Raw genomic sequence first — 15061 nt, forward strand, 5'->3', positions numbered from 1 at the left:
GTGTGCCATTTAATGCGCGCACACACACTCTTCTGCTGCCCCTCCGGCTGCACATCCAGGAAAAACTGACACACGCAGGTGTCCAGCTATTATTCAGCCACCGAACAGGACTTGCGTCGACGTCTTAAAAGGAGAAACTGTCCGAGCGCCCGGCATGCCTCTAACCTTGTCCGTCTCACATGTCACCGCATGACAATGAGCTGTTATTTAAGAAGAGAGAAAGGAGATTGGGGGGGGGGTTTGGAGAGAGAAAGGGGGACTAACTCACCTGCCACAGCCAAAAGTGGAGATGGGTTTATTTTTAATCTGGGATGGGCTCTATTTATTGTCTCCGCAGCCGGAGTGCAGGGGGCACCAGCTGAAAGATTCCTCTTGGAACGAGACTGTGGGCTGCACAGTTTGGTCTGAGACATGGTGAGTAAGAGAGTCAGAGAGGGGATATTTGGGGTAGAGGGCAGAGGATAGAATGAGAAAAGATCCCAGAAAATATTGGGAAAGCAGGCTGGTTATTGATCTCAGGTGAAGAAGAGCTGCTTAACAGGTGAATCTGGGCAATGGATCAGTTTCCCCTTCGCAAGGATGTTCAAGGCTAGATGCACAGCACATTCCTTTACACGACTCCCATGAATTCAGTGGGGCTTACTTCCAGGTAAGTGGGGTAAGGACCGCAGCCTACATGAATCAGGGGGAGCTGATTTGAATCAGAGGAGGCTGAGAAGTTTTACAGCAGTTCATGTCTGTTCCCTGAGGTTTTGGAAGCATGCAAATTATCCCACAAGTTAGTGGGAATGCAGGTTCTTTAACTGGTCATTTGTATACTTGAAATATTTCTTGCTCGCCCAAAGATTCCAGGGCAGGGAACCCAAAGTGTGAATATCATTAAACACACATGATGTATAGATACAAGTTAAATCCGGGTAATGATTATAAAGAAAAGACAACCCCTCTCCCCATAAAAGCTTAAAAACAGAAGAGTCCACCTACAATCTAAAACGTGTCTCCTATAAAAGGTGTGTCTCCTATGAAAGGGCCACCTGCTTTGCAGGTGAGCCTGGAAACCTGGAGAGCTGCTGCCAATCCGTGTAGACAAGATTGGGTGGGACGGACCAGTGGTCAGATGCAGTCTAAGACAGCATCTTATGTAAGCTCCCCACCCAGCCACATCCAATTAAGCTGAATGGTTTGGGGTTCAGGACAGAACCAAAGGAAAGTCCTTCATATAATTCAGGGGTGGCCAACACCCAAGAGACTGCGATCTACTCATAGAGTTAAAAACTGGCAGTGATCTACCCCATTTTGGGGGGGTTCAGTTCAAAGTTGTTGAACTTTTTTAAGGAAGGAAAGCCCTGTTTTTGCGGTTCAGGTCAAAGTTGTTTAGCTTCTTTGGGGGGAGTCAGTGATCTACTGGTGATCTGCCACAGACGTCCAGTGATCTACCGATAGATCACGATCTACCTGTTGGACGTGCCTGAAATTCATAGTGAGGCTGTGGAATTGACTCCTTCCACAAGTTGTGGTTCTGGCAACGAACTTCGAGGATGAAGGCTACCCAAGAGGATTTGGCCATTTCCCCAGGTGCCCGGCTCGAAAACAGTGCCAGCCTGAGTCCCCAGCATGCCCACGGGCAACTGAGAAAGACCCTGATCTGAGATCTTGGAGACCACGACCTGAAAGTCCAGCCAGTAGATGTAGGCAGCACTGCGCTAGATAGATTCAGGGTCCAATTCTTCACAACGCAACTCCCTGAATTGCCGTGGAGAATACTGGGGTGGGCTGACCTCAAAGGCAGATTTATTTATGGAGTGGGGGGGTCATGCTCCTAAGTCAGATAAAGGCTTCCAAGGTAGCTTATAAATTGTAGAAGGCTCGTAATATAAAATGATGCAACACAAACGCTCAAGAAGAGAAGAAAATGAGCAACCTTGCGTTCCATATCCTGTTAGATCAGCAAACGTTGCCCTCTGGTGAAGTCCACAGAATAGTGGTTCTAAAAACCTTTACTTAGGAATTTCCCAAGGTTCACACTCACCTGTAAAACCAGCTGAGATGAACCGGCAAAGGAGGCTCCCAGAACGCGTTGCCCCTCACTCGACGGATGCAGTTAAGCTGTTAGCATACGGTCTGGTTTTATATTTAAGTGAAATATGTATTTGTTGTGTTTTATAAGTTGTTCCTCAGGGCTTATTGACACTGAACTGTGCTTTTGCCATGAGTTTTCCCTGCAAAAACCCACCCTTTAAAGCGGAAGCGCAACAAATGGCAATTCGGGTTTTCTGCAGGTTGCTGCTTGTGCCAATTCAGCAGGAAAGAGCGGGTTTTCAGGGAGAAAGCTCAGTCAGAGAAAGAGCAGTCGGACATGGAGTTTTAAAGTGTGGGCAATGCCTGGAAAACACAAAGTTAAGTGGGAATAAGCCCTCCCTCTGGGATTGTGTGAATAATGAAGAGTGGGGTACAAACAATTTAACCGGATGCTTTAAAAGGCCTCTTGTTTGATGGCCTCTTTTAATAGAATCATATAATTGTGGAGCAGGTAGGGACCCCAAGGGTCATCTAGTCCAACCCCCCTGCCATGCAGGAATCACAGCTAAAGAATCCCCGACAGACCTCTGCTTTAAAAGCTCCTATAAAGGAGAGTCCGCCACCTTCATGATACTGGACATATATAAAGGAGAGTCCGCCACCTTCATGATACTGGACATATATAGGTAAATGTTTATTGGTTAATGTTTTAATAGGATTGGTTTGTTCTGTATTTTAGCTACTCTTTTTTTTTTTAATTGTTCCATATTTTAACAGTGTGGTGCAATTGGTTTTTGTGTTTGGCAAATTGCTTAGCATCAAGTGGCAACAGCATAAATAATCAATTAATAATAGTAATAACGACCCTGGGAGTCCCTTCGCAACTCTACAGTTCTGTGATTCTATGCAGGGCCGTCTTTTGCAGATGTGGCGCTGGGGTGCAAATATCCGCCCAGCGCCCCCCAAATTACCACAGATAGTGTTGGGGTGGCCGTAGCTGCGCACTGCCAGCCATCAGGGGGCGCAGCTCTCCCCCATTCTGTTGCAGGAGAGCGATCCCCGCAGAGGCTTGGGAGTGAAGCTGCACGCCCGCCAGCCTTATGGTTGGCGGGGCACAGCTGGCGGGTGTGCAGGGAAAGGGGAGGCCGCTGGCAAAGCTGCACAGCTCCCCCACTTTCTGGGGCGCCCCTGTGAGGCTGGCTCCCTGGCGCAACGCACCACTAAGCCCTATGGGAAAGACGGCTCTGATTCTATGGAATAATATAAATAAATGATAAAATCTGCCAGCTTTTTAGCTGGAGCACCTTCCTTTTGCTTCCCACCTCTGCTGCAGCCCTGCTGCAGCTCCGAGGCTTAAGGGGGCACCCGTGAATAACAATTGTCCCCCTCGCATCTCTCGAAGTCTCCCAAGAAAGCCAAGAAGCGATCCGAAGGCGCCAACTCCAATGTCTTTTCCATGTTTGAGCAGGCTCAGATCCAGGAGTTCAAGGAGGTACGTCAAGACAGCCCAAGAAGAAAAGCGGCAGGGGGGGGGGAATGGCCTTTTGGGGGAGAGTTGCACCCAAAATCTTCCTAAATTGTTCTGGTCTTGTTTGTTTTTCCCAAAAAATTATTGAGTTTCCAAATTTATATAACAATAAAAAAAAAGAAAACATTACATTAAAAAGAAAACAGACAAACAAACCTTTATCTTCACTGTTAGATATCCACTTTTGTACCATTGTTATATGACTTCCTCAAATCCCACTAGCTGAGTTTCCAAATTATTCATTGTCCCAGTTTTCCAACACTATTTTCCAATAATAATTACTTAGTCATTTAACATCTTTCTTCCTTTCCATATTGACTTCAATCCATAGTATTGTGTAATTTAACAGAGTTACCTCCTAGGCCAATCAGTTACTCACAAGTAGTTCTACTTAGATTTACTTAACATATTTATTTAAATAGTCCTTAAATTTCTTCCATTCATTATGATACGCCTCCTCCTTCTGATCACGGATTCTTCCGGTTAGGTCGGCCAGCTCCAAAAATTCCATCATCTTCATGTGCCAGTCCTCCACTGTTGGTAAATCTTGTAGTTCCCAATTTTTAGCTAACAAAATTTTGTTAGCTTCCTAGATCATTCTGAGAAAGCAGTCCAGGCTGGCTGCGCACTGAGTCAAAGGGGCAGCTCCACATTCAAATCTCACTCTCCACAAACTCCCCTGAAGTGCCTTTGGCTTACCTCTCAGTCTCGGTTCCACACCTGTAATAAAAGCAGCACCTCTTTGCAGGCGTTCCTTTGCTATACCAAATCAGCCGGCCGCAGGGAGCCTTGTGTCTTGAGGGCAGGCCAGGCCAATGCTTTTACTCATTTATTTTAAGCGCAGAATTGCACGCCAAGTCCTGGGTTCTAGAAACCAATTAAAAGGGGCTTAAATGGGAAGCCCAGTCTCAGCCGTGGAACCTGTTCACAATACCAGAGTTTAAACGCTGGAATACAAGACTCCTGCCAATTTCAACGCATGGCAAAACACCAGCAGGTGGTGCATACTCTGGGCTGACTTTCTCTCTGTCCCCCCCCCCCCCTTTCTATTTTTGTTCGGTTCTGCAGAACAGATTTCTGGGTTTGCTCTGGGTGTGGGGAGGGGGAGGCATTGAAGTAAGGGGGGGTGGACCCAATCTGGTTCCCAATTTGCAGTGACCACATTCCCGCAGCATTTTGCAATGCGTTTATTTTAAAGCCCTCATGAAAATTCACCGGCATTTTAGTGTGAATTTCTCCTAATGCACACATTTGCGGATGTAATTTCCCCTAATAATAATGCCAAGATTCTCAGGAAAGCAATTTCTGCATCTAGCATGACCTTGGGGTGTGGCCAGGTAACACAACTGTGCCCTGATATCCCTCATTTAGGCCTTCACCATCATGGATCAGAACCGCGATGGGTTCATTGACAAAGCAGACCTGAGAGATACGTTCGCCGCATTAGGTAAGCAAAGAAACCCTATAAAACGCCCAAAAGCTAGTAAGCAGAACCAGGACATTTTTATGGTTTTGTATCTAGTCTGTTCTGTCTGCTTTTAAAACTGCCTCTAGTGTTTTTATTTATTATGGTGATGTATTATTCATAACTGTATTACAGAGGATTTGTCCGTTTTGCTTTTCTTTACCTTTGTATAGCAACCTGGTATCTTTGTAAAAAAAGAAAAGGAAAAAAAGGCAGGTTGCATTCAATGCTGGTCCTACGCAGAGTAGACCCACTGAAAATAGTGAACCTAAGTTAGGCCCCATCTGCACTGTATACATTTAAAGCAGTATCATACCACTTTAAAGAGACTACAATTCCCATACAGTGTATTCCTCTTCCTAGGGAACTCTGGGAATTGTAGTTCTGGGAGGGGGATAGGGTGCCCTCCTAATTACTCTCAGCACCCTTCACAAACTACATCTCCCAGAATTCTTTAGGGGAGACCATGCCTGTTTGAAGCGTTGTGATTCTGGTTTAAATGCATAGAGAAGATGGGGCCTCTTGGGTTCATTAATTTCAGTGGGTCTGCTCTGAATAAGACTCAAGTTGGATAAAAAAAACCCCAAAGAGCAGCCTAGAATAGACATACGTACAGCATGCATGGATTTTTTTCAACCAAAAGGCGTATTTCAATTGCTAACATTTTCTCTCCTTTCACCACCCAACTAAAATTCTCTGCCAGGTCCACCAACTTAAATTCAGAATGTCGATTCCCACAAAGTCTGAAAAACCAAACATGCAGAAATCTGAATCATTTGCTGTTCAAAGATCTGGGATCTTTCTAAAAGTTCAGCAGAACTTGTAACCCATCAAGCCCAAACCAATCTGCGTTAATTCATTAATTCATTCATTTCCTGCATTTATATCTCACCTTTTCCTCCAAGGAGCTCATTGTGGATCTCCTCCTGCTCATTTAATCTCCACAACAAACCTGTGAGGGAGGTGAGACTGGGAGGCAGAAACTGGCCCAAAGCCACCCAGTGGGCTTCATGGATTTGAACGCTAGATCCCAGTCCAACATTCTAACCACTACACCACACTGCCTCTCATGAGCCCTGTGAACTATTTATAGTGGCCTGCTGTGTGCCCGGCAACCCTAATTTTTGCAGTTCCAGGTAGCAAAACAGCCCTCTGGTGGGCCACTGGATGCAGTTGGTCGGTTGCCAAAGGTTTGGTGGTGGGCCTCTCAATCTGGTGTGGCCAACACGGTGCTCTCTTTTCAAACTAAAACACCCGTTACCCATGGCTGTCAGCTCTGCTGACTGGGGCTGGTGGAAGTTATAGTCCCCCAGAAGGCGCCAAGCCTGCTCCTGTTGCACAGGCTTAACGTGATATTTCCAAGATGTTCGATATTTGAAAGGATCATCGACAAATCTCCCCTAGAGTTCTTCTACAGTGGTACCTCAGGTTAAGAACGTAATTCGTTCTGGAGGTCCGTTCTTAACCTGAAACTGTTCTTAACCTGAGGTACCACTTTAGCTAATGGGGCCTCCCGCTGCCGCCGCGCAATTTCTCTTCTCATCCTGAAGCAAAGTTCTTAACCCAAGGTACTATTTCTGGGTTAGCAGAGTCTGTAACCTGAAGCGTATGTAACCTGAGGTACCACTGTACTCCAGGCATCCCCACCCTGCGGCCATCCAGATATTTTGGCCTACAACTCCCATGATCCCTAGCTAACAGGACCAGTGGTCAGGGATGATGGGAATTGTAGTCTAAAACATCTGGAGGGCCGAAGGTTGGGGATGCCTGCTCTACTCTGTCGTGTTTCCCTCCTTCCTCAGGACGCTTGAATGTGAAGAATGAAGAACTGGACGACATGGTCAAGGAAGCTCCTGGGCCTATAAATTTCACAGTGTTCCTGACCATGTTTGGAGAAAAACTTAAAGGTGAGATTGTAGGCAAGGGTAGAAGGTGTTTCTCTGCCACCCCCCATGCCACAAGCAAGGAGCACCTTCTGGGAAGAGGTTCTTGGCATCGCGTCACTGCCTGCTCCAACCACCTTGCCATACACATAGAATCAGAGTTGTGCATGCCTGGAGGTGGTTGGAGATGGTGGCTAACAGATTGAGGGTGAATCCAGACAAGACAGAAGTACTGTTTTGGGGGGACAGCGGGCGGGTGTGGGGGATTCCCTGCTCCTGAATGTGGTAACTGTGCCCCTGAAGGACCAGGTATGCAGCCTGGGAGTCATTTTGGACCCACAACTGCCCATGGAGGCGCAGGTTAATTCTGTGTCCAGAGTGGCTGTCTACCAGCTCCACCTGGTATGCAGGCTGAGACCCCACCTGCCCACAGACTGTCTTGCCAGAGAGGTGCATGCTTTAGTTATCTCCTGCTTGGACTACTGCGATGCGCTCTACGTGGGGCTACCTTTGAAGGTAACCCAGAAATTGCAATTAATCCAGAATGCGGCAGCTAGACTGGTGACTGGGAGTGGCCGCTGGGACCACATAACACCGTTCCTGAGAGACCTGCATTGGCTCCCAGTACGTTTACAAGCACAATTCAAAGTGTTGGTGCTGACCTTGAAAGCCCTAAATGGCCTCGGTCCTGTATACCTGAAGGAGCGTCTCCATCCCCATCGTTCAGCCCGGACATGGAGGTCCAGCACCGAGGGCCTTCTGGCGGTTCCTTCACTGTGAGAAGTGAGGTTACAGGGAACCAGGCAGAGGGCCTTCTTGGTAGTGGCGCCCGCCCTGTGGAATGCCCTCCCATCAGATGTCAAGAAAATAAGGAACTATCTTATCTTTAAAAGACATCTGAAGACTGCCCTATTTAGGGAAGTTTTAAATATTTAATGCTGTATTGTTTTTAACACCCGGTTGGAAGCCGCCCAGTGTGGCTGGGGAAACTCAGCCAGATGGGCGGGGTATAAATAATAAATAATAATATTTATTATTATTATTATTATTATTATTATTATTATTATTATTATTATTATTGGAAGGGACCCCAAAGGTCATCTAGTACAACCCCCAGCAATGCAAGAACACCTACCCCCACAGTGGGGGAGAGAACAGGCTGGCCTCCCATAAGTATTTCACTTTCCAGATCTCTTTTCTGTGACTTTCAGGTGCGGATCCAGAAGAGACTATTCTGAATGCTTTCAAAGTGTTCGATCCAGAAGGCAAAGGCCTGAAGGCGAACTAGTAAGTACCTGTGGAACTCCCTCCCACATGAGGCAGGGATGACCACCAGTTTGGATGACTTTAAAGGGGGGCGGGTGGACAATTTCATGGAGGAAAAGGCTATCGATGGCTCCTAGCCATGGTGCCTACGCTCTGTATCTACAGTCAGAGCAGTAAAGCTTCTGAATACCAGTTTCTGGAAGCCACAGGAAGGGAGAATTGCTCCCGCGCTTGCATCCTGCTTGTGGGTTTCCCACTGGGGCATTGGCTGGCCACTGAGAACAAGATGCTAGCCGAAATGATGTTGGTGCTGATTTTGGAAGCTTCACAGTGAATCCTTTCCTGTTTCAACCTTTGATTACGAGATGCGAGGGCCATCTGTCTCTCAGGCCCTTCAATTAAAGGCTGCAGCCTCTGCTCCTCTCAAAGCTTTCCTTGTCATTTTGCTCTGGGGTTTTGCTCCCTCATGGTCCTCCATCTGTCCCCTGCTTTGTCTTGCAGCATCAAGGAGATGCTGATGACGCAAGGAGAACGGTTTTCGAAGGAGGAGGTAAGAGGAGCTTGGGGACTGGCAGGCATTGAATGGGCTAAATGGGAGGGCAGGAGCTCAGAAACAGAAGAGGAACAGCTTAGCATTGAGTGCCTGGCTTCTGCATAGCTGTCAAGCGTCCCTTATTTGGCGGTACAGTCCCTTATCCCAGTGCCATGTCCCGCTGCTGTCCCTTATTGATGAGACTTCATTTGGCAGCTGGCTGGGCTTTCTGCCTTTGGCTCGGAGGGGCTCAGAAGTTGAACATACCTGTGCCCGGAAAATCCCTTATTTTGTCTGCTTATCCCTTATTTTCGAGGCTGCTGGTCCCTTATTTTCAAATCTGTAAGTTGACAGCTATGCTTCTGCATGTAGAACTGGGGGAAACTGCTGTCCTGGACCTTGGACTACTGCTGTCCATCACGATGTGCAATACTGAGACCACTGCTCTGCCTCCTATGCTCCTAGAATAAATTGTAGAACTGTAGAGGACCCTGAGGGTCATCTAGTCAAGCCAGGGGCATACATAGACTCCCTTGCACCTTTGGTAAGGAGCCGTATCAGTGCCCCTGCCCCTTGTGTTCCTCTGCCAAGGAGCCCAGAGGAACCTGTGTCCTTGCCTGGCCACCCAAAGCCGTGCAGAAACAGGCAGGTAGACTCATATCCAGTCCGAGCCAGAGTGTGCTGGTCCTGTGGGTTACCCGAGAGATGAGGTCCAAGTCCGGTCTGTGGTCAAAGGTGCAACGTGGAGGCAGTCCGTAGCTGAAGCTGGGTGCAGGGCAGGGAGTCGGGTGAAGTCAGGAACAGGCATGCAAGCAGGGAGACAGGGCGGGTCAGGAGCTCAGGAAAGCAGGACAGGGTTCAGGCAGGAACAATGTTGCTCCCGCAACTTGGGACTGGGGCTGGCCGGCTTTTATCTGCCCCAAGGCATAGGGCGGCCCCGATCCTCTGGTGACTCGCCTCTCCTGGCCTGGAGGTGAGCACTCCTCCTGCGGGAACTTAGTTCCCTCCACCTCTCTGCCCTGAGCCTCTGCAGCTCAGGAGAGGCTGAAGGGTCACCGGACCCAGAGGCAACCTCAGTTTCCTCTGATGGGGCTGAGAGTGGAGCACCTGCAGGCAATGGGTCCTCCATCACCTCAGGAGCCAGAGCAGACTCAGCTGATGCCTGCACCTGAGGACTCAGCACAGGTGAGGACCCTTCAGGCTCATGTCCCAGCCCTGGCTCAGCTGGTTCTGGAGGCGGGGAATCCTGTGCAGGCTGGGATCCCTCAGGTTCAGCATCCGAGTCCAAATCCCAGGCCATCACACTGAGTGAAGTGCATTTTTTGCACCCCCTTGTGCCAACCAGGCTATTCCCTGCCTAGCCCAACCTCCTGCAATGATTCAAATCTCAACTAAAACATCCCTGACCGATGGCCATTCAACCTCTGCTTAAAAACCTCCAAGAAGTCCACTACCTTCCCAGGGAGTCCGTTCTACTGTCAGACAGCTCTTACTGTCAGAAAGTTATACTCTTCTTGTAACTTGAAGCTATTGGTTTGGGTGCTACCCTCTGGAGCAGGAGAAAACAAGCTTGCTCCTTTCATGTGACAGCCCCTCAGATATTTGAAGATGGCTATTATATCTCCTCTTTTCCAGGCTAAACATCCCCAACTCCTTCAACCATTCCTCATAAGGCTTGGTTTCTAGAAATTTGAACATCTTGTTCGCCCTCCTCTGCACACTTTCCAGCTTACTTAATTCCACCCTCGTCAAGAACGTTGAGTTCTAGCAGCTCCCTTTATTTTTAGGGACAGGCCATATCTGAGCAGCAGAGCCCATGCTTTGCTAGCAAATGATCCTAGGATCATTTCCCAGCAACTCCAGGTAGGCTGGAAAAGTCTCCTGTCTGAGGCCTTGGAGACTTCCTACCCGACAGTGTGGACAAACCTGAGCTAAATGGACCAAGGGGTCTCTCTCTGCTTTCCTCCAGGGAACCCTGGGAATTGTAGTATTGTGAGAGCAAGTGAGAGGACTGTGCTCTCACTCTGTGCTCTCATCTCAGCAGCCCCGTCCGTATGGAACAGGATGCTGGCCTAGGTGCAGGCCATTGGCCTGATCCAGCAGCCTCTTCATATATTAATATTAAATATTTTTTACTTAGTAATGTTGCTTTTCTGCTGGCGGGGCACCAGCAGGTATTCAGCAGTATTTTTACAGTAAACCCCCCAGGACTAATGATAAGGAGAATAAGGCTCCCTGTCTAAACACATTGACAACTCCAGAAGGACTTACTTCCAAGGAAACAGGCATAGGGTTGACCTGCATGTCTACTGAGATATAAGGCCCATTGATTTCAGTTATTCCTGGGTAACTGCGCATAAGATTGCAGGCTAGAGCTTGGGTTGATTAAGAGTGCAATCCTCTATGCACACTTGGTTTGGTGTAAGTCCCACTGAGCACCCATCTTAAGGGGCTTAAAAGGTAAAGGGACCCCTGACCATTAGGTCCAGTCGTGGCCGACTCTGGGGTTGTGGCGCTCATCTCGCTTTATTGGCCGAGGGAGCCGGCGTACAGCTTCCGGGTCATGTGGCCAGAACGATTAAGCCGCTTCTGGCGAACCAGAGCAGCACATGGAAACGCCGTTTACCTTCCTGCCAGAGCAGTACCTATTTATCTACTTGCACTTTGATGTGCTTTTAAACTGCTAGGTTGGCAGGAGCAAGAACCGAGCAACGGAAGCTCACCCTGTCGTGGGGATTTGAATCGCTGACCTTCTGATCGGCAAGTCCTAGGCTCTGTGGTTTAACCCACTGCACCATCCTTACAGGGCTTGCTTACTTCTAAATAAATGTGCATAGGGTTGTGCTGCTTGAGCATCAGTCAAAGCAGTTAGAGGACTGCAATTCCAGGTATAACCGGTGCAACGTTGGATAAAATGAACCTCCAGAGAACTTTTCCCTGCCTGCTTCTTTCCGGCAGATAGACCAAATGTTTGCAGCCTTCCCTCCCGATGTGACCGGCAACCTGGACTATAAGAACCTCGTCCATATCATCACTCACGGAGAGGAAAAAGATTGAAGCCCGGGAGAGTCCCTTCCTACGGGCCTGGAATGGTACCCAGTGGGGCTTCCTTCTCCTCACAACTCTGTTTGTTCCTCACCGTGAAAACTGGGAGGTTCACAGGCTTCCTGATAGTTCTTGTCTTCTTGGTGTTCCCAGTCCCTTGTCCGTCTTCTTTGTGTGAAAGAATTCATTCGTGACTTGAGAAACATTTCCAAAATTGTATTTGTGTTGAATTATTCATTGAGTACATGTGTCACGGTCTGGTTTATGGGTGATTGAAGTCCCGGCTGGGGACGTTGGGACCGGGGGCAAGAAGGCGGGGTGGGAGCAGGAACGGGAGTCCAGAAGCCAGGAGTCAGGAAGCCAAGAGTCCGAGGGTCTGAGAGCCGGGAGTCAAGAAGCCAAGGGTCCGAGGGTCAGGAAACAAGGAGTTACAAAGTCAAGGGTCCGAGGATCAAGAAGCAAGGAGTCAAGGAACCAAACTCAGCAAGGCAGGGAACATATTGCTGTGGCAAAGAGCCGAAGGGAAAATGCTGACCTTATATCCCTTCCCGGCTCTTGCCACCAGGTGCTGTGAGTTACCAATCGGCCTCACCTGTGTGGTCGTGTCTTGCCTCTTCAGAACAAACTTAGGAAGGCCCCAGTCCTGCAGAGTCCTATTGGTCACAGGGCCCGGCTCCTGCACGCACACCTGACACCACATGCTCCTACATGAATAACAGTTGGCTTGGCAAAACCTGGGAGGGGAGAATGAACTCATGCAGGAGCCAGCACCCAAGCTGCAAACAAGCACATATCCCACTTCTGACACCACTGCTCCATCAAGGCTGGGGAACCATTCCATGGACCAGCTACAGTTACAGGGACCTGAGTTAGACAAGGTCAGTCTTGGAGCTTTTATACTCCTCTCCACCCATGCTGGCCCATCCTTTCCTGGGAGAACTAGGAGGGTTCTGATCCACAGCACATATCTTCCAAGGAGGATTCAGGCAAGGGAGACCTCAAACTGCCACATGGGAATGATAGCTTTAGGTCTGGGCTTTCACCAGTATCTTGGGGCTTGGGATGGTTTTGATGGATCTGAAGGGTGGTGGGTAGGACCCAACAGAGTACGCTGGGTGTCTTGAATCTGCAGTTCCTCCAGGGAGACATTTTCCCAGATGGTAATTTTGCAGGGGTTGGGGGCTGTCTCCCCCAATGCAATAGGGCCAGCACTCATGGGAGCAGGCCCCATCTGTCTCATGGCATCATTTCCCCCAAACCACACCTGTGTGTCCATCAGCTGACAGCTCCCCACCTGTGCCTTAATGTCCCAGGTGTCCTAAAACTTGTTTTGTTTCTCAGTTGGGCTTAAGTGCCAGGAAAGGCAGAGTACAGTGGATGCTCAGGTTGCGAACATGATCCATGTGGGATGCACATTCACAACCTGCAGCGGCGCATCTGCGCACGTGCGGGTTGTGATTCGGTGCTTCTGCGCATGCACAAAGCACGATTTAGCACTTTAGTGCATGCATGACCACCAAAACCCAGAAGTAACCCATTCTGGTATTTCCAGGTTTTGGCGGGTCCATAACCCGAAAAAACGCAACCTGAAGCATCTGTAACCCGAGGTATGACTGTACAGTGGTACCTCGGGTTACAGGTGCTTCAGGTTACAAACGCTTCAGGTTACAGACTCCGCTAACCCAGAAACAGTACCTCGGGTTAAGAACTTTGCTTCAGGATGAGAACAGAAATCGTGCTCCAGTGGTGCGGCGGCAGCAGGAGGCCCCATTAGCTAAAGTGGTGCTTCAGGTTAAGAACAGTTTCAGGTTAAGAACGGACCTCCAGAACGAATGAAGTACTTAACCCGAGGTACCACTATACTACTAAAACAGTCCTAGCTGGTTTACAACACTCAGAATCAGATCGTTGGACAGTGCTGCCCTCTGGTGTCCTTATGAGAGCATTTCACTCAAGGATGGGGAAGGCCGGGCTCCCGCCACACACACACACACACACACACACACACACACACATACAATCAAACAACAGCAGCGACTCTTAATGGACAGCAAGGAACAGGTTTTTGTTCAAGGTCCAGAAGCCACGATTCCAAGGTATATGAGGAGCGAGGCAAGAGGCTCGTAACCAAATGGAAACTACGAAGACGTCCAAATGGTTGGCGGGTCCCTCCGGCCAAGCTGGGAAAAGTGAAACAGGGCACGTTTCTGGGACTCTGTCCCCCTAAGGCTCCGCTCCACACACTTTGCCTGGGTGGGGACACCCAATGCCCTCTACAAATGGGGTGTCTGGTTCTCAGCAACAAGAATTCGTCCTTCCCTCTTGCCTCCTGCCCCCAAGGAGCCCCTGACAGGACCCCTCCAGATGTTGCTCCCACCCTACCAGCCACTGGCCATTCTCGCTAGGGCTGCTGGAAGCTGTGAGTCCGACATCTGGAGGGCCACAGCTGTTCTCCATCCTTGCTTCAGCAAGAGCAGTGCTTCCCAAACTTGGGTCTCCGGCTGTTTTTGGACTACAACTCCCATCATCCCTAGCTGGCAAGACCACTGGTCAGGGGTGGCCCTCCTCCCTCTGTTCATGGGGGCCACCTGCCTGGCTTTCTCAACTTGGTCCCAGACTCTGAGCTTGGCTAAGCATCAGGGCAGCCTGGTCTTCAGCCCCACAGTGCTTTGTGGAGACATGCCATCTTTGACCCCCTTCAAATATATCTAGAGTACCTGTGGTCTGGAATCCAGAACCACCTATGGTATGATTCCATGAACCCAGCATTTGGAGGGGTGGAGATTCCCCGTTGGGGAGGGCACCTTCCACCTGCGTAGGAGGGAGAGAAGGTAGATGCTGTAGGCTGCTTTTGTTCTGCAAATGCCCCCCAAATAATGCTCGTGTGACTTAGTTCTTCCATTGCGGTAAATAAGAAATGGGGAGGGATGTGGTTTATGGGAGGAGCTCAGATTGATAGAGTTGAGTCAGGAAGTGGGGATGGAGTCAGGCAGGAAGTAGAGACAGGAGACCTCTGTTCCTCTAGATGTGGTTTGACTACCACTCCCATCATGCCTGACCATTCACCCCATTGGCCTCAACTGTTGGGAGTTGGGGTCCACTAACATTTGGAGGGCCACAGGTTCCCTGTCTCTGCCTAAGGTACATTTCCTGAAATATACTCGGAATTCAGAGTGGATTTCATGCTCTTTATTCAGCTCATACTAGTGAGGAATGGAAGTTCCCCCAGAATGTCTGCTTTATATACATTATTTACACAATGGGACCCATGTGATCGGTTAATTCCGGGATTCTCCTGTAGGCCAATCAGGTTGCGGATTCAC

General features: G+C 49.1%; 1 protein-coding gene across 1 annotated transcript; it reads left to right on the forward strand.

The window, feature by feature from the left end:
- The first annotated feature begins 275 nt into the window (after positions 1–275).
- MYL2 (myosin light chain 2) lies at positions 276–11957 on the forward strand. Its single transcript, XM_081017632.1, has 7 exons — positions 276–414; positions 3422–3511; positions 4919–4994; positions 6815–6919; positions 8107–8182; positions 8663–8711; positions 11652–11957. Exons 1-7 carry the CDS (start codon positions 412–414, stop codon positions 11748–11750), a joined length of 498 nt encoding a protein of 165 aa, XP_080873758.1. The 5' UTR covers positions 276–411; the 3' UTR covers positions 11751–11957.
- The last annotated feature ends 3104 nt before the right edge of the window (positions 11958–15061 follow it).

This window comes from Podarcis pityusensis (genome assembly GCF_964106645.2).
Source record: "Podarcis pityusensis genome assembly, chromosome: 8".
NCBI lineage: Eukaryota > Metazoa > Chordata > Lepidosauria > Squamata > Lacertidae > Podarcis > Podarcis pityusensis.